The sequence below is a fragment of the Physeter macrocephalus genome, chromosome 18 (genome assembly GCF_002837175.3).
Source record: "Physeter macrocephalus isolate SW-GA chromosome 18, ASM283717v5, whole genome shotgun sequence".
Lineage (NCBI taxonomy): Eukaryota > Metazoa > Chordata > Mammalia > Artiodactyla > Physeteridae > Physeter > Physeter macrocephalus.
The window spans coordinates 56,165,773-56,182,569 of NC_041231.1; the positions used below are offsets into that span (position 1 = coordinate 56,165,773).

The window sequence follows — 16,797 nt, forward strand, 5'->3', positions numbered from 1 at the left end:
AAACAATCCTGAGAAAAAGGACAAATGGGAAGACTCACACTTCCTAATTTCAAAACTTACTGCAAATCCATAGTGATCAAGATAGTATAGTAAGATCAGTGCAAGAGAGTCCAGAAATAAATCCATGCATTTATGGCCAACTCATTTTCAACAAGCTGCCAAGACCACTCAGTGGGAGAAAGAATAGCCTTCCCAACAGATAACTGGGACAACAGGATATTCACATGCAAAAGAATGAAACTGAATCCTTGCTTCATACTATATGCAAAAATTAACTCAAAATGGATCAAACACCTAAATGTAAGAGCTAAAAGTATAGAAGGCTTAAAAGAAAACACAGAGGTGAATCTTCATGATCTTGAATTGGCAATGGCTTTTTAGATATTATACCAAAACCATAAACAACAAGAGAAAAATATAAATTAGATTTCATCGAAATAAAAAACTTGTCCTTTAACAGATACTATCAAGAAAGTAAAGACAAAAAGAAAAGAAAAAGAAAAAATTATGGGAGAAAAGATCTGATAAAGGACATTTAACTAGAATATACAAAGAACTCTTACAACTCAGTAATAAAAAGACAACCTAATAAAAAAATTGGCAAAGGATCTGAAAAGACATTTCTCTAAAGAAAATATACAAATGGCCAAAAAGTACATGAAAAGATGACTAACATCGTTAGTCATCAGAGAAATGCAAATCAAAACCACAAGCTGTAACTTCACACTCACTAGAATAAAATCTCGAAGTCGGAAATAACAAGAGTTGACAAGGATGTGGAAAAATTAGAACCTTTATACACTGCTGCTAGGAATGTAAAGTGGTACGTCCACTTTGGAAAACAGTCTGGCAGTTCCTCAAACAATTAAACATAGTTACCATGTGACCCAGCAATTCTACTCTTAGGTATATTCCCAAGCAAAATGAAAATATGTCCACACACAAAATTTGTACACTAAATGTTCATAGCAGCATGATTCATAATTGCCAAAAGGTGGAAATTCATAATTGCCACATGTCCATCAATGATGAATGAATTAACAAAATGTGGTATATCCTTTCCATGGAATATCAGCTATAAAAAGAAATGAAGTACTGATATATGCTACAACATAGATAAACCATGAAAACACTCTATTAAATGAAAGAAGCTAGTCACAGAAAACCAAATATATGAGTCCATTTATATGAAATGTCCAGAATAGGAAAAGTTACAGAGGCAGGAAGCCAATTAGTAGTTGCTCAGGGCTGGAGGTGATGAGGGATAGAAGGTAACAGCTAAAGGGTACAGGGTTTCTTTTTGAGGTGATGAAAACATTCTAAAAATGACGGAGGTAATGGTTACACAACTCTGGGAATACACTAAAATTCACTGAATTGTACACTTCAATGGGTAATTGTAATGACATGTGAATTATATATCAATAAAGCTGTTTTTTAAAAGAATATAGTGGGAAGAAAAAACCCTAGCAACTTCTGACATGTTTCCTCAGACTCTGCCAGTCCACTTTAGCTGACAAATCTTATCAATACTCACACAGTGTAAATACCCATCACCCCTATCAGCTTCTTCCTTCCATGTTCCTCCTCCATGTCACACACACACACAGCCCATTTTCTGTCACTTGAGAAAACAAGCACTGAGGTGAGAGGCACAGCCTTCTTGTAGCTGGAAGGTGAGTTTTAGAAACCAGTGGTGAGTTTTAGAAACCAGTGGGACATGAGGCACAGACATCCACCCAACAGTGGGAAATTCAGAGCTGAAGCAGCCAAGGATGGTGCAGGAGGCGGGGTAGGCAGACAGGAAGGACTCCATCAGGTCTCAGTGCCCAGCCAGCATCCTGACTCATGCAGACCGAGAGCAGGCCCGGCCACTCCCTTACCGACAGGGGCCAGCTGATACAGGTGAGCACGCGGTACAGGCGGAAGAGGTGGACCAGGTAAAAGGCGAGAATCATGATCAAGTTGCAAATGGTGACCACTTCAAAGTAGCTGTAGGCACTGTAGCTGGTCCACAGAGAGCTCCTCACGCAGATGAAGGCAATCAGCAGCGAGACCTGGGACGTGAACACAGAGACATCAGAGAAATGCCCACCCAAGATGGGCACCCAGGGAACGAACAACAAAACAACAGAAACACAAACAACCACAGGGAACTGAGGAACTGCCACAGTCCAGGTTACCCCATCACAAATTGGCTGGAACAGTGCAATTTCCCACAGTACAAGCTTTTGAAACACAAGCCATTGTGAATGCTAAGGACGGCAGGGAGTGGTCTGTTCTCTCTGTTCTCTGAGGTCCATGTGCTGGCAGGATGCATCCTCAGGGAGAGGGCAGGAATTCTGGAAATAACCAGGCAGGACCACCTCCCTTATGTGCTGGACCTCCACGGAGTCAGCGTGATATTGAACCCCAGGTTTCCATGTTAGGTTGAACTGAAGGAAGTTGCCAATATTTGACTGTTTTCGACCCACCAAAATGTCAGTTCATACGTATAACCTACCAGCTGGCAGCCAGTAAGTTACTGTCAACGAAAAATCAAATAACCAGCAAGCTAAGAAGAAAGAAAAGAGAATTTTATTCGAGCCAGACTGAGGACTATAACCTGGGAAACAGATTATCAGAAGCTCTGAGAACTGCTCCATTGATCAGGAGTTAGAAATGCAGTTATATATATATACATATATATATATATATATATTTTTTTTTTTTTTTTTCTTTTCTGTATGTGGGCCTCTCACTGTTGTGGCCTCTCCTGTTGCAGAGCACAGGCTCCGGACGCGCAGGCTCAGCGGCCATGGCTCACGGGCCCAGCCGCTCCATGGCATGTGGGACCTTCCTGGACCGGGGCACAAACCCGTGTCCCCCGCATCAGCAGGCGGACACTCAACCACTGCGCCACCAGGGAAGCCCTATACATATATATTTTTAATAAATTTATTTATTTATTTTTGGCTGCGTTGGGTCTTTGTTGCTGCCCACGGGCTTTCTCTAGTTGCGGCGAGTGGGGGCTACTCTTCGTTGCACTGCGTGGGCTTCTCACCGCGGTGGCTTCTCTTGTTGCGGAGCATGGGCTCTAGGTGCGCAGGCTCACTAGTTGTGGCGCACGGGCTTAGTTGCTCCACAGCATGTGGGATCATCCCAGACCAGGGCTCGAACCTGTGTCCCCTGCATTGGCAGGTGGATTCTTAACCACTGCGCCACCAGGAAAGTCCCACAGTTTTATATATTTTTGAGATAAAGAGATTATGTATCATATTGACAGGTTAGCATTGTGTACACAGTTCCTCAAGTGTTTTTTTTTTTTTCGATTATGCATGTAGAGACAAACTTTTTAGTCAATGCAACCCCTTATAGGAGATATATATTATCTCCTATAAGAGATATATTATATATTAGATATATATATTAGAAAAAGAAATATATTAATCATAGAATTACAACGCTGGCATGTGAAGAAAGGGGCCAGCTTTTTCTCAAAGGTTGATCTCACCCTCTTGCTCTGAGGAGGTCTGGTTAATGTGTAATGCAGATGCACGCTGCCCATGGGGTAAGGCCTACCACAAAGGGGGCATGTCATTTGTTGTTGCTGTTTTTGTTTGTTTTTTTCTGTTTGTTTGTCCTACCATAGAAAATTTACGATTTTCCTCATCGTTACCACTTACTGATGCTTGATGTACATGATCTCCTTGAGACTCCCCACAACTCTGCCAGGTCAACAAGATCACCCCATGCTCATAAGGGGAAATGGAGGCACACAAGCCTCCATAATTAGCTTAAGGCTATGTCCACTGTAAGCTGCGGAGGCACGATTTGAACCTCAGTCTGTCTGATTCCAGGGATCCTGTTCCTCCATGTCAGATGCAGCTTTGCCTTCCAAAAACTGTGAGCCCTCACCACAAACGACCTGAGGAAGGCGGATGTGCCATCACATGTGTGGGAATCCTGGCTACAAGGTGGTGCTTGCTCCCCGCTGGGCCTGCGGTGAGAGCTTGCTAAGTATATTGTTACATGAATGAATGAGGGTGCAGAATTAATAAACGAATGACCTAGTAATGAATGAACAGATCAGGTCAATTATTAGCAACATAAGAATACCATGGAAGGACAGACTGGAAGAGGGGAGAGAAGATTCTGAGTTTCTGGGAAGGCCACTCACAGAGAACAAAGTCTTGTTCACCCCACACAGGGGATAAACCAATAACACGCAGGTGTTAAATGTATGTAAAGTCTCAGGGTCTATTTTAAAAGCACAACTAATTTAGGACAAAGGTTAAATATTTCACACTGCCTCTTTCCTACAGAACGGTGATTCTCCAAGGGAGTGTGTGTGTGTGATTTCGTGTCCTATGGGACATTTGGCAATGTCTGGAGACATTCCTGGTTGTCACCGTTGCAGGGGGGATGCTACCCACCCTCCACAATGCACAGGACAGGCCCCGTAATACAGAACTATCTGGCCTCAAGTGCCTTCAAACTACTGTCCTACTGTGGAGAAACCCCGCTGTAGAAAATTGAGTCTACAATGAGAATTAGATCACGAAATGGATCTAACGCTGGTTAAAGTGGCTAACGCTAAAAACTCTATTTTCCAAAGCCCCTCATTGCTAGCATTCTACCAAGGTCCTTGGGTACAGGGACACCAGCTAGCAAAGAACACTCAGCTTGAGCCTAAAGTGGGCGTGAAGAGTGTTCTGCTTAACAGATCAAAGCAGAAGAGTGTGGCCCTGACACACAGGGACCCTCAACATTTGCGTATTTCCCTTTGCTAATGAGCAGCATGAGGGTTTTCATTTTTTCAGTTCCTCTCCAGCCAGCCGGCCACAGTGATACAATGATTCACACCTTGAGGTTGTTTTAAAGCCTCAAAGGGAGGCTTTGCTTCACTCAGGAGTATGCATGATGGTCAGAGCTCTGCAGCCCTATAAGCCCCCATTTCCAGGCCTCGTCTCTCTGGGGAGTCTGGGGGTTCTCCCCAGCCTTGCACTGACCCTCTCACACACACTGGGGCAATTTAATTCAAGGCCTGCCTTAAAATGCAAATAACCCAGGATTATGCAGTGGACTTCTAGGTGGAGAAACTATTTTGCACCCAATTCAAAGATTAGAATAATTTTTGTAAGTCTTCCTCTGTGACAAAGTCTGCAGACACGTGGGTGGGAGTTTCCCCAACCAACGAAAGGGGCCTGGGCAGGTCTTCCCCTCTGAGCCCCGGGGCTGAGCGCCGTGCAGCAGGAAGTACATTATTGCTCTACCCCAAACTGTCTCAGACCTCTCTGGGAAATCTGACGGTGAAATAAGACTTCCTGAATTCTGACCCCTGGGTCTCAGGCCGCCTACCACGTGCTCTTCTCCAGCAGAGCCCAATTTTGGACAATCTCGTTTGGACAGCGGATGGTGTGTACTTGTGCACACTACCAAAAGTGTCCTTTTTGCCGAAGGAGTCATTTGTTACTACTTTAGCGAGCCAGCATCTTAGCTAGTGCACTTAAGAAAAAGAGAGAGACTTGACTGACTCTAAACTTTTCAAGAACTCCTCCAGGGCCAGTGGGTAACCTCTGCAAGTGCCCTGAATCCTCTAGATCAATACTCAGGGGGCAGCAGGTGAAGCAGAAGGACAGACAACGGAGAGAAAAGGCCTGGGATGTGGACGACTGCACCGCCCCCTGCAACCAGCCCTCTCAGGACCTCTTCTTCTCCCACCCGTTTTAAACATTTGAAGTAGAGTTGATGTACGATGTTGTGTTAGTTTCAGGTGCACAGCAAAATAATTCAGTTATATGTGTGTGTGTGTGTACGTGTGTGTACGTGTGTGTATATATATATATATCAGTTATACATATATGTTCTTTTTCAGATTCTTTTCCTATTATTCAATATTACAAGACATTGAATATAGTTCCCTGTGCTGTACAGGAGGACACTGTTGTTTATCTATTAGGACCTTTTCTTGTTCTCAGTGAGAAAAGCCTGAATTCAGAGAAACTGAAGTGAAGAAGGCTTTTGGAAGACACATACGGTTCTGTTTATTCATTTATTTCTTATAAAAAATTTATTATTAGTTTTTGGCTGTGCTGGGTCTTCGCCGAGGCCCTCGGGATCCTCGTTGCGGCATGTGGGATCTTTTAGTTGCGGCATGCAGATTTCTTAGTTGCAGCACACATGCGGGATCGAACCCGAGCCCCCTGCATTTGGGAGCACGGAGTCTTACCCACTGGACCACCAAGGAAGTCCTGGTTCTGTTTAGAGTAACGTCAATGTGATACTACCTAAAAGGACTCACTTGTTTCTCTGGGTGCTTCCTAGCTCCTCTCATAAAGGTCTGTTCGTTTATTATTATTATTATTTTTTTTGGCCTCACTGCGCGGCCTGTAGGATCTTAGTGCCCTGACCAGGGATCAAACCCATGCCCCCTGCAGTGGAAGTGCCTGGAGTCTTAACCACTGGACCATCAGGGAAGCCCCAGGTCTGTTCTTTTATAATGAACTGTCATGGAAGTTGAAAATAAGGTATCTAACATAAATGTCCAGGGGTTTAAAAGTCATGTTGCAAGAACCCTCAACTCAAAGCCGGGTCTCACAGACGCCCCATGGCGCTGTGTACAGCCACTGGCTTTCCCTCAGACTAGAAACCACTTCCTCTCCCTCAAACTGCGTCCTTTCTGACTCCATGCTATCAGAATTCTTACCAGAAAGAAGAGATAATTTTTGTGAAAGCAGCAGTGTGTTTCAATTTCACAGGAGACGAAGCACACTGAACATTACCTGAAAGAGATGATCGTCCCCTGGGAATTTTGGAACTAAAACAGGCTGGTCCCTAAGTCCACGGCCAGGTGCCAGGCGGCAGGCCCAGGCCTGGGTGGGTGTCCCTCAAGGAGGAAATGGAATTTTGAAGTCTAAGATGGACAAGTTCTGGAGAAGCCTCCAGAGGCAGTGCTCAGGAGATGACCTCTGGTGGTCTCAGGGTCCCGGCTGCCTGTGCCCAGGGACATTCCCTCGGCAGGCCTGTCCCCCGATGCCCTGCCACGTCTGGGGGCACTGAGTGTGCCTGTGTCTGGCTGCAGATGGCACCAGACACCTTTGTTTGAGAGCCCGGGGCTGGATGCCAGCAGGTCACCCACCCTACCCTCTCGCAGGGTTCTTATTCTGACCTTGGAATAATGTCTCAGTGAGAGAGACAGGCAGGAGGAGGGAAAGTAACTGATAAAAGGCAGCATCAAAAGGCCTCAGACCAACTCTGAGGCTTTTCTGGAAAAGCCCAGGAGATGAAAGCCAAGCTTGTTCAAAAAGTCAGAGATGTGGATGATGATGCAGTGATGGGAAACTGCATTTGTAGATGGAAGCAGGCCCCTAGTGACTCTGCTTGCCAGCGGGCAGGCAGGCAGGAGACTGCAGTGTTCTAGCTGTGGCTGAGCTCTGCCCTGGGACGTGGGGAGATGCACCTGTCTGCTGGTGAAGCCCCCTCTAGGAACCAGGAAATGGCCCCGTGCAATCTCATGAACAGCCACGTGCCAAAGGATTATTCATCGGTTATTAAAATTCACTTATTTTGCTTCCTTGTATTACAAAGATCACATGTCAAGTTGTAAAACGCACTTTATGACACGTCTTGGAGCTCTTTAATGGCACATATACAGACCTACCCTTTCCTTTTAATCAGCTGCGGCTTCACTGGACTCAGGGTCTCTCAACCTCGGCACCACTGACACTGACCAGGAGGATGCACTGTTGTGGCGGGCTGCCCTGCAGGATGCCTAGCTGCCACCCAGTCTCTTGTTGCACACGTGGATTTCCTTTCTGTCGCACTGGCCCTCCTTGACTTGATGCTCCACAAAGGACAGCCCTTCGTGAGCACTTACTATACCCAGGCCCAGGGCTAAGTGCTCTACAATTTTTAACCAAGTTCATCCTCACAACAGTCCTAGAAGGTAAATACTACTGTCATCATTTTACAAGGAAAATGAGGCACAGAGAGGTTAAGTGACTTGCTGAAAGTCACACAGCAGGGAAGTAGAGCCAGCTGGGCCCCCGGCATGCAACTCCATGTCCTTGCTCCCCACCGTGATGCTGCCCTGCCTATAGGACCTGCTTGTTTCTCTCCAGGACCGTTTCCTGGCTCTCGCCTCTGTTTTCAGCCAAGGGCTTGAACTCTCTGTCCAGTTCCCACTAGGGGTGAGCACGGAACAGCCTGTGGGACCCCGGATAAAAGAAGGGAATCCTACCCTGATTCAGAGTCCCACACACTCGGAGGAAGGGCTCTCGGGCTCCAACTCAGAAAGGTGGGCCCGTTAAAAATGGCGGTCATGTCAAGCGTCCTGCTCAAACAATAGGGTTACTCTAATTACATAATCAATACTTATTCAGTATAGAAAGTTAATTCAGGGCTTCCCTGGTGGCGCAGTGGTTGCGCGTCCGCCTGCCGATGCAGGGGAACCGGGTTCGCGTCCCGGTCTGGGAGGATCCCATATGCCGCGGAGCGGCTGGGCCCGTGAGCCATGGCCGCTGGGCCTGCGCGTCCGGAGCCTGTGCTCCGCAACGGGAGAGGCCACGGCAGTGAGAGGCCCGCGTACCACAAAAAAAAAAAAAAAAAAAAAAAAAAGTTAATTCATACAGGTGTCTATTTAAGAAAACAAAAATCACCCATAATCCCACTTCTCAGAGATAACCACCACCCCTGGTATTTTGGGGTATTTCTTTCCACGTATGGATGTTATGAGCACATATGTATTATTTTTCCTTTTTGAAGATTGGATTACATGCTATATACAGTTTTATACTCTGCTTTTTAAAAAGATTAAGTATTTTATCATTTGTAGTCTCTCCTCACCCGGTTATTCTGCTTTAGAGCCCCAGCAAGCTGTGTTATTTCACCTGTTTATTTTTGTTGTCACCCCCCGAACATAAGCCCCCTGATGATGGGGGCTTTGATCTGTTTTGCTCACTGCTGCTGCCCCAGAGCCAGGAACCCTGAATGGTGCATGGGTTCTCCATAGTTATTTGTGGCTGGAATGAATGAATACAGTTTACGGTGCACCCCTGAGGCCTTCCACGTTCCAGGCACTGGGCAAGGCCACGCTCCTGCTGCCTCGTGCTGAGAGGGGAATAGAGAAAGGAAAAAGGATAGCCCTGGACAGGCCCTACCTTTTACGCGCGGGAGGAGACCAGTACGTTTGCGGTTCTCCTGTGCATCTGAAACAACTGCGAGCTTTAACCCCAGAAGCAAGGGGTCACCAGGGAAGCTGTGCAAAATACACATGCACACGTTCAGGTGTGGATCAGGCCAGAATGATGCTTTGACAAGCTGGCCACCCCAGCCGAGGCCACTGCTGGCCACTGCGTTCCTCATTGGAGATGGGTCAGCTGTGGGCACACAGGCAGGGCCCAGAGCGAATTCCCTGCTATACCCCCAGGGCCCAGCACAGAGGAGGCCTTCAGTGACGTGTGCAGAACTGCATTTGGGGTGAAACTGGATTCTCACCGGGACCCCGTAGTAAACATGGCCTGTGGGTGGACTGCAGCCTCTTCTCCGCAATCACGTCCCCTTGGCTCTCAGATTACAGGAGGCAGCACTGGATGCAGGGGTTTGCTTTGGGGGCACAAGCAGGAGGGGGGCTGCCTTAGCAGGGGCCACCACAACAAGCAGATGGAGTGCCCAGCAATTGAGGCACACCCTGAAATATTTATGGATGAGCCAAAACATAGTATAGGAGCTGCTTCACAATAATATGGGAGCAAGTGGGCATGAGGGGTCTTTGGGGGATGATGGAAATGTTCTAAAATTGGATTACGGTGATGGCTGCACAACCCTGTCAGTTTACTCAAAATCACTTAATAGTATGCTTAAAACGAGTAGCTTTTACAATATGTACATTATGCCTCAATAAAGCTGTTAAAAATAATATGGGGGGGGACACGTAGTTTTTGGGGGCTGGAGCCCACTGTGTCCCCGTTTGCCTGGCAAAGCAATAAAGCTATTCTTTTCTACTTCACCCAATGTCTCCAAGATTTGAGTCGGCACCAGTGCACAGAGGCCAAACTTTCAGCATCAGGATCATTATAAGACTGAGGCAGGAGGGAGGGGGAAAAGAGGAGTTGGGGGCTTCCCTGGTGGCGCAGTGGTTGAGAATCTGCCTGCTAATGCAGGGGACACGGGTTCGAGCCCTGGTCTGGGAGGATCCCACATGCTGCGGAGCAACTGAGCCCGTGAGCCACAACTACTGAGCCTGCGTGCCTGGAGCCTGTGCTCCGCAATAAGAGAGGCCGCGATAGTGAGAGGCCGGCGCACCGCGATGAAGAGTGGCCCCCGCTTGCCACAACTAGAGAAAGCCCTTGCACAGAAACAAAGACCCAACACAGCAAAAATAAATATAAATTAATTAATAAACTCCTACCCCCTGCCCAAAATGCACATCCTTTGACCCAGTAATACCATCTCTAGTAAATTATCCTATTGAAACAGTGGTGGGTTTTTTTTTTTTTTTTTTTTTGTTTTTTTGTTTGGCCTCTAGTCTTGCAGAATCTTAGTTCCCCAACCAGGGACTGAACCTGGGCCTCGGCAGTGAAAGCGCTGAGTCCTAACCATTGGACTGCCAGGGAATTCCCCAGTGGTGGGTTTTCAATGGAGGAAACACAATATTAATTTAGAACAGGGGGAAACATATAAAATACATTAAATGCGCTTTTTTAAGATTCTAAGATCAGGATAAAATCAGATGATAAGACCCCTGTGTGCAGCCAGGGTCTGACTCAGAGTAGGAGCTAGTGTTTCTCAGAGGTTCCCTGATGAATAATAAAAATAAAATAAAAGAGGGTGACTGCCGAGAATCTTCTCCAGGACCAGGGGGAGCAGGGGCAGGGTCCACAGCCCTTGCTGGGACATGAGCTTTTTACAAAGCGCTGATATAATGATGATTATTCTCACGAATGGCTACTACTCATTAGGTACCTCCCACATGCCCGGCACAGGGTTGTGCTATTATGACTCCCTTTCTACAGATGAGGAAACAGATGTGGAGAGGTGCCTGACCCAGGCCATAGAGCTCTTTGCACAGAGATGGGATTCAGTCTTTTCCATCTGGTTCCCAAATGTGGTTCTTAACCCAGTACCCTGCTTCCCGCCTCTTTTATGTTTTTTTTCCCCAGGCTGTGGGACTGGGCAGATGACTTCATCAGCAAAGCTTTAACTGTAAAGCTTGCCCTGAGGACTCAGTGGCCTGGGGTAGGAGACGGGATGGGACCGGACCGGGCTGCACAAGACGCTTAAACTCTCTGCAACCAGATATTCTGATTCCCTCGGCCTCAGCAGTGCAGGGTGAAAGGAACATCCGACGCCCGGTTAGCACGCTGTGGCTATGTTTTCCAAAAACGGCCACAGCAACATTTCCAGGCTCCTGTGCCCTTCCAGAACCTTGCTTCTGCCCACCAAGAAGCAGAATCCATCCGCTCCCCTTGAATCTGGGCAGCCTTGGCACCACCTGGAATGTGGTGGGATTGACATGGCAGGCCTCCCACGGCTGGGTTAGGGGCCCCGACATAGCTTCCCTGTGGCCCCCCCATCTACAGACACACCCCTGGAACTCTCCCACCAGAGGTCACTTGGTGAGGCCACGGGTGGGTGTCTGGCCAAAACCCCAGCTGAGGGCTGGTCACCAGCCAGTATCAACCACCACACGTGAGAAAGCTAGTCTTCAGTCATTCCGGCCCCAGCTCTCGAGGTCTCCCAGATGCAGCCCAGTCATCCTGGAGCAAAGACAAGCCCTGTTCACTGCATCCTGCCCAAGCTCCTGACCCACGGACTCTGTGAGCGTAATAAGTGGCTGTTTTATAGCTACTAACCTTGCGCGTGATTTGCTGTGCAAGCACAGTAGCTGGAGCAGGCGCTTAAACAAAAAAAAACGTCCCGCTTGGTCTGTTTTGAAAGTTGCATATGCATTGTTCTGGGTTTCGTGTTTTGATTCTTTGCAAGGGGAAGTTGAGGTCCGCTCAGAGGGCAGTGGTGGGCCCAGGTGAGAGATCACATCTGCGTCTCGCACCTGGCACTCTGGCTTAGACACGTCCCCTCTGCGGAGATGATCTTGGGGCAGCTCAGCTGGAAGGCAGCTGTCGCCTCCGAGAACCTTGTTGCTGACTATTACATAACGAAGCCGCTGTAAAGGGGACGGCGGAGCATGGCTCGATAGATCCCCACCTCCGTCCCACATCGCATCCGAGAGGATGCTTGTCCTGGATCGTCCTCGACGAGAGGCTCTGATGGGGCAAAAACTGCTGGGCCTGGAGGCTCCGGGTTCGACTGAGAAAAATGAAAAATGCCAGTGACAGTCAGAGGCTACATCCTCGAGCTCTCAGTCTGGGCTTCCCTGCAGCCGTGGCATCTAAGAGGGAAAAGCAGGAGCCCAGGACGGCTGCCTTAGCATCCTCTCGGCCCACCCCAAGTGGCTCAGCTGGTGAGAACCACTTATTTATGCTTCCTGGTAAGATTTCACTTGAAAAGAAGATCCTCCTACCAAATACATCTACGCATTGATTTTCTTTAAATTCAGGGCGGCAACTGTCTACACAGAGCTGAGCACAGGCAGCACCTTGAGTCTGGGGAGCGGGTACTGCCCACCATGAGCTCTGTGACAACGTCACCTCCCACCATGTCATGAGACTCAAGCTGCTAGGCTGCTGCTCCCAGAGGGTGACAGACACGTGGGTAGTGCTGAACCCAGTTACTCCAGCTGAACCCAGCTCAGATCAGACTAGAAGCTAACCTCGAGACATGGAAGCCAGCCTGGGTCATGATTAGCAGGGTCAACCCCAGCTGACCTCCGTCATGTGAGCAACAAACACTCATTGTTGATGCCACCAAGATTTTACGACTGTTTGCCACGCAGCAAAAGCTAACCGATGCATCTGTTTTCAGAATTTCCCTGGTTTCCCATTCAGGCAACCCCAGTTTTTAAAGTGGAAAGAAGAATAAATTATTTATTCAGTGATTATTTATTGAGTCCTAACCATGTTCCCAGCCCTGCTGAGGGACACAAGGCTACACTGGTTTCCACTTTGCCAAAGACAACCCTACAGAAACCTTGATGCAGAAGAAAGGGTTATGCCACTCAGTACTTTAGCCAGATCCTGGGGAAGTAATTATTTGAAGAAGCTGTGCGGCCAGCCCCAGCAGGAGGTCTGGTATCCAGCCCTGGGCACGTGCCAGAAGTAAGTGCCTGCTGAATTAGAGAATGTGGGTGTGGGATACCTTGATTAAAAACCCAGGCAGCATGATGCCAAATCAGTGCCAGCCTGGGGGAAAAAGAAATTAGTCTGGGATAAAAAATGACAAAGCAAGTACCTAAGAACCATTAAAGGATTGTAAGCATGTGTCACTGATGGAAAACCACAGTGGTTAAGGATGCATGATTGTTGTCTGGTATCCTGTGAGGAGTGGAGAAGGACGCCTGAGTGTTGGCCAAAGGCTGCCTCCAATCAGAATGAGTGAGGCTGAAGGAGAACAGTAAAGCACGGCCAGCAACCATGATAGGTCAAATAGTCACTTAACAAACACAATTACTAATGGTCCAGTTAACATCTCTGGGCCTCAGTTTCCTCATCTTTAAAATGGGGATAGGGCTTCCCTGGTGGTGCAGTGGTTAAGAATCCGCCTACCAATGCAGGGGACACGGGTTTGAGCCTGGTCCGGGAAGATCCCACATGCCGCGAAGCGACTAAGCCTGTGCACCGTGACTACTGAGCCTGCACTCTAGAGCCCGCAAGCCACAACTACTGAGTCCGCGTGCCACAACTACTGAAGCTTGTGCACCTAGAGCCCTGCTCTGCAACAAGCCACCGTGATGAGAAGCCTGCTCCCCGCAACAAAGAGTAGCCCCTGCTCGCCCCAACCAGAGAAAGCCTGCGCACAGCAATGAAGACCCAACGCAGCCAAAAATAAATTAATTTTTAAAAAGTCCTTGCAGAGGTATTTTGGGAAGAGTAAACAGGATGATGTTTGAGAAGCTCTTAGTACAGAGCAGCACTTAAATGGTGGTTCATCTAAGTGCAGCGAGTTGTCACCAGGAGATGAGCACAACGTAAGGACAGCTTAGACACCCATGCTGCCCAAAGGGCGAGGAGCCTCAGACCCGGACACAGGTATCTAAAAAGAAAACAGGGGACGAATGCCATCAGGGAGGAACCATCTGTGAGGAAGGATGCTGGAGGAGAGGAAGGCCAGGGATGTCCTCTGTGAAGAGCGGGTGTGGCCCAGTGTGGACCCACGGGAGGCAGGATCTGAACACACAGGGAAGGGAAAAGGAGGCTTTCAGCTGAGGGAACCTGATGGGAAGGCGAGGGGTGGAAAAGCACGGGGCGTATTTGGGGACAGGTGAGCTGTTCTCCATTGCAGGCAAACCGCACATGTGCGTGACAGGAACAAAGCTGGCAGGGGCTGGCCGTGACTACTGAGCCTGCACTCTAGAGCCCGCAAGCCACAACTACTGAGTCCGCGTGCCACAACTACTGAAGCTTGTGCACCTAGAGCCCTGCTCTGCAACAAGCCACCGTGATGAGAAGCCTGCTCCCCGCAACAAAGAGTAGCCCCTGCTCGCCCCAACCAGAGAAAGCCTGCGCACAGCAATGAAGACCCAACGCAGCCAAAAATAAATTAATTAATTTTTAAAAAGTCCTTGCAGAGGTATTTTGGGAAGAGTAAACAGGATGATGTTTGAGAAGCTCTTAGTACAGAGCAGCACTTAAATGGTGGTTCATCTAAGTGCAGCGAGTTGTCACCAGGAGATGAGCACAACGTAAGGACAGCTTAGACACCCATGCTGCCCAAAGGGCGAGGAGCCTCAGACCCGGACACAGGTATCTAAAAAGAAAACAGGGGACGAATGCCATCAGGGAGGAACCATCTGTGAGGAAGGATGCTGGAGGAGAGGAAGGCCAGGGATGTCCTCTGTGAAGAGCGGGTGTGGCCCAGTGTGGACCCACGGGAGGCAGGATCTGAACACACAGGGAAGGGAAAAGGAGGCTTTCAGCTGAGGGAACCTGATGGGAAGGCGAGGGGTGGAAAAGCACGGGGCGTATTTGGGGACAGGTGAGCTGTTCTCCATTGCAGGCAAACCGCACATGTGCGTGACAGGAACAAAGCTGGCAGGGGCTGGGGGGGTGGGGGGGCATCCGATTCCAGGCTGAGGAAGTAGACATTCCGGGTAGGCAATGGGGAGCCAGTGAAGGTTACTGAGCAGGGAAGAACCACAACAGAACTGCAGGCTTGGAAAACGAATCTAGTGGAGATGGGGGAGAAGGAGTGCGGGGTCAGTGAGGAGGAGGCTGTGTCCATCCTTGCAGGGGGACAAGGACTAGAATCAGAGAAACAGCCAGAGGAATGGGTAGGGAAGGTGGGTGGCAGGAGGACGGCAGGTGGCACAGATGTTCCAGGGACCCTTGGGGGTGACGTGGGGAGCAGCCCCCGCATCACAGCAGGCAGAGGCCAACAGGAAACTGCCCCTGCGAGCCCATTCGGGAGGGGGCTGCCTCGGATTCCTCAGACTGCTGACCACAGGCTCCAAATGAGCTGGCAGCCCCATCTGTCCAGACCTTGGCACAAAGCCACTCATGAAAGAAAAATGTGCCAGGCCTCCCCCTCCTGCGGGCCACCAGTGCCCCCTCTCTTGCCCTCTGGCCCAATTCTAGAGAACAACTCCCCAGAGAGGACAAGACCATGGGGCTGGCATGGACACCTAGCCCCTGTCTTCTTCCCTCTCCAGCCACCATGTCCTCGGTTCAAAGGCACAGTTACTGTGACCTGCGCCCCTAGCTTCAGTGACATCACTCCCCAAAGCAGGCCCTTCTCTGATGCCTTGCTCTCCTTTGCTCTCTCACTTTCGAGTCACCTGTGTGCCCGGTGAAAACAAAGACTTTCCTTCAGAAAGTTCCCCACCCCCTTGACCTTCACTTACAAAATAACCGGTCAGGCTGGAACCTGGCCCCTCCCTACACTTTCCCTCAGCAGGCCTGCAGGGTCACCCTGAGCCTCCTGGCTGCTGTAAGAGCTGCCTGGTGGTAAGACACAGGGCCTTTCGGTCCCCACGGAGCAGCCCTGCCTCTGCCCTGGTCTAGATGCCTGTGGAGGAAGCAGGAAGGACAGAGACATGAACATAAAGTTCATCCTAAACAAAGCCCCCTCTCGTGCACCTGCTAAGAGGGAACCAGACCCCTCAGATAAATGCAGCACAAATACACTGTCCCTCCAGGGCTGCACGGGGGCCGGGCACGGAGCAGGACCTCAGTAAGGCGAGACAAATCACCTTGGATCTGGACTCAAATGCTTCTTTTTACATCCTGTTTCTGAATTGAGTTTCACTACGTTATGCTGTTCTAACATGTGGGCAGAAGTGAGACACAGGTAAAGCCCAAAAGAGCAGCAACCACAGGAAGAGGAATGAGAGACAAGGATTCAGAACAACCCGCGCTGGCTTATCAGTATGTGAATGTCTCAAAAGAGAAGGTCTGGAAGTGGGCTGGGTCATTAGTAAGCTGCTGGATCAACTCTTTCCAGGCTATCAAAACCCTCAACAAAATATTGGCATATTGAATCCAACAATCTATAAAAAAACATAAACGCTCAAGAATTAACTAAAGTTTGTCCCAGGAATGCATGGCTGGTTCAACATTTGAAAATCAATGTATGGGGCTTCCCTGGTGGCGCAGTGGTTGAGAGTCCGCCTGCCAATGCAGGGACACGGGTTCGTGCCCCGGTCCGGGAGGACCCCACATGCCGCGGAGCGGCTGGGCCCGTGAGCCATGGCCGCTGAGCCTG

General features: G+C 49.0%; 1 protein-coding gene across 2 annotated transcripts in view; it reads right to left on the bottom strand.

Annotated features, from left to right (window-relative positions):
• Positions 1 to 16,797, bottom strand: part of CMTM7 (CKLF like MARVEL transmembrane domain containing 7) — a 44,975-nt gene that overhangs the window by 7,609 nt on the left and 20,569 nt on the right. For both annotated transcript variants that reach the window (XM_024116530.3, XM_024116529.3), the window contains exon 2: positions 1,884 to 2,057. In XM_024116530.3, coding sequence (XP_023972298.1) covers positions 1,884 to 2,057 — 174 coding nt within the window. The remainder of the gene's footprint in view (positions 1 to 1,883; positions 2,058 to 16,797) is intronic.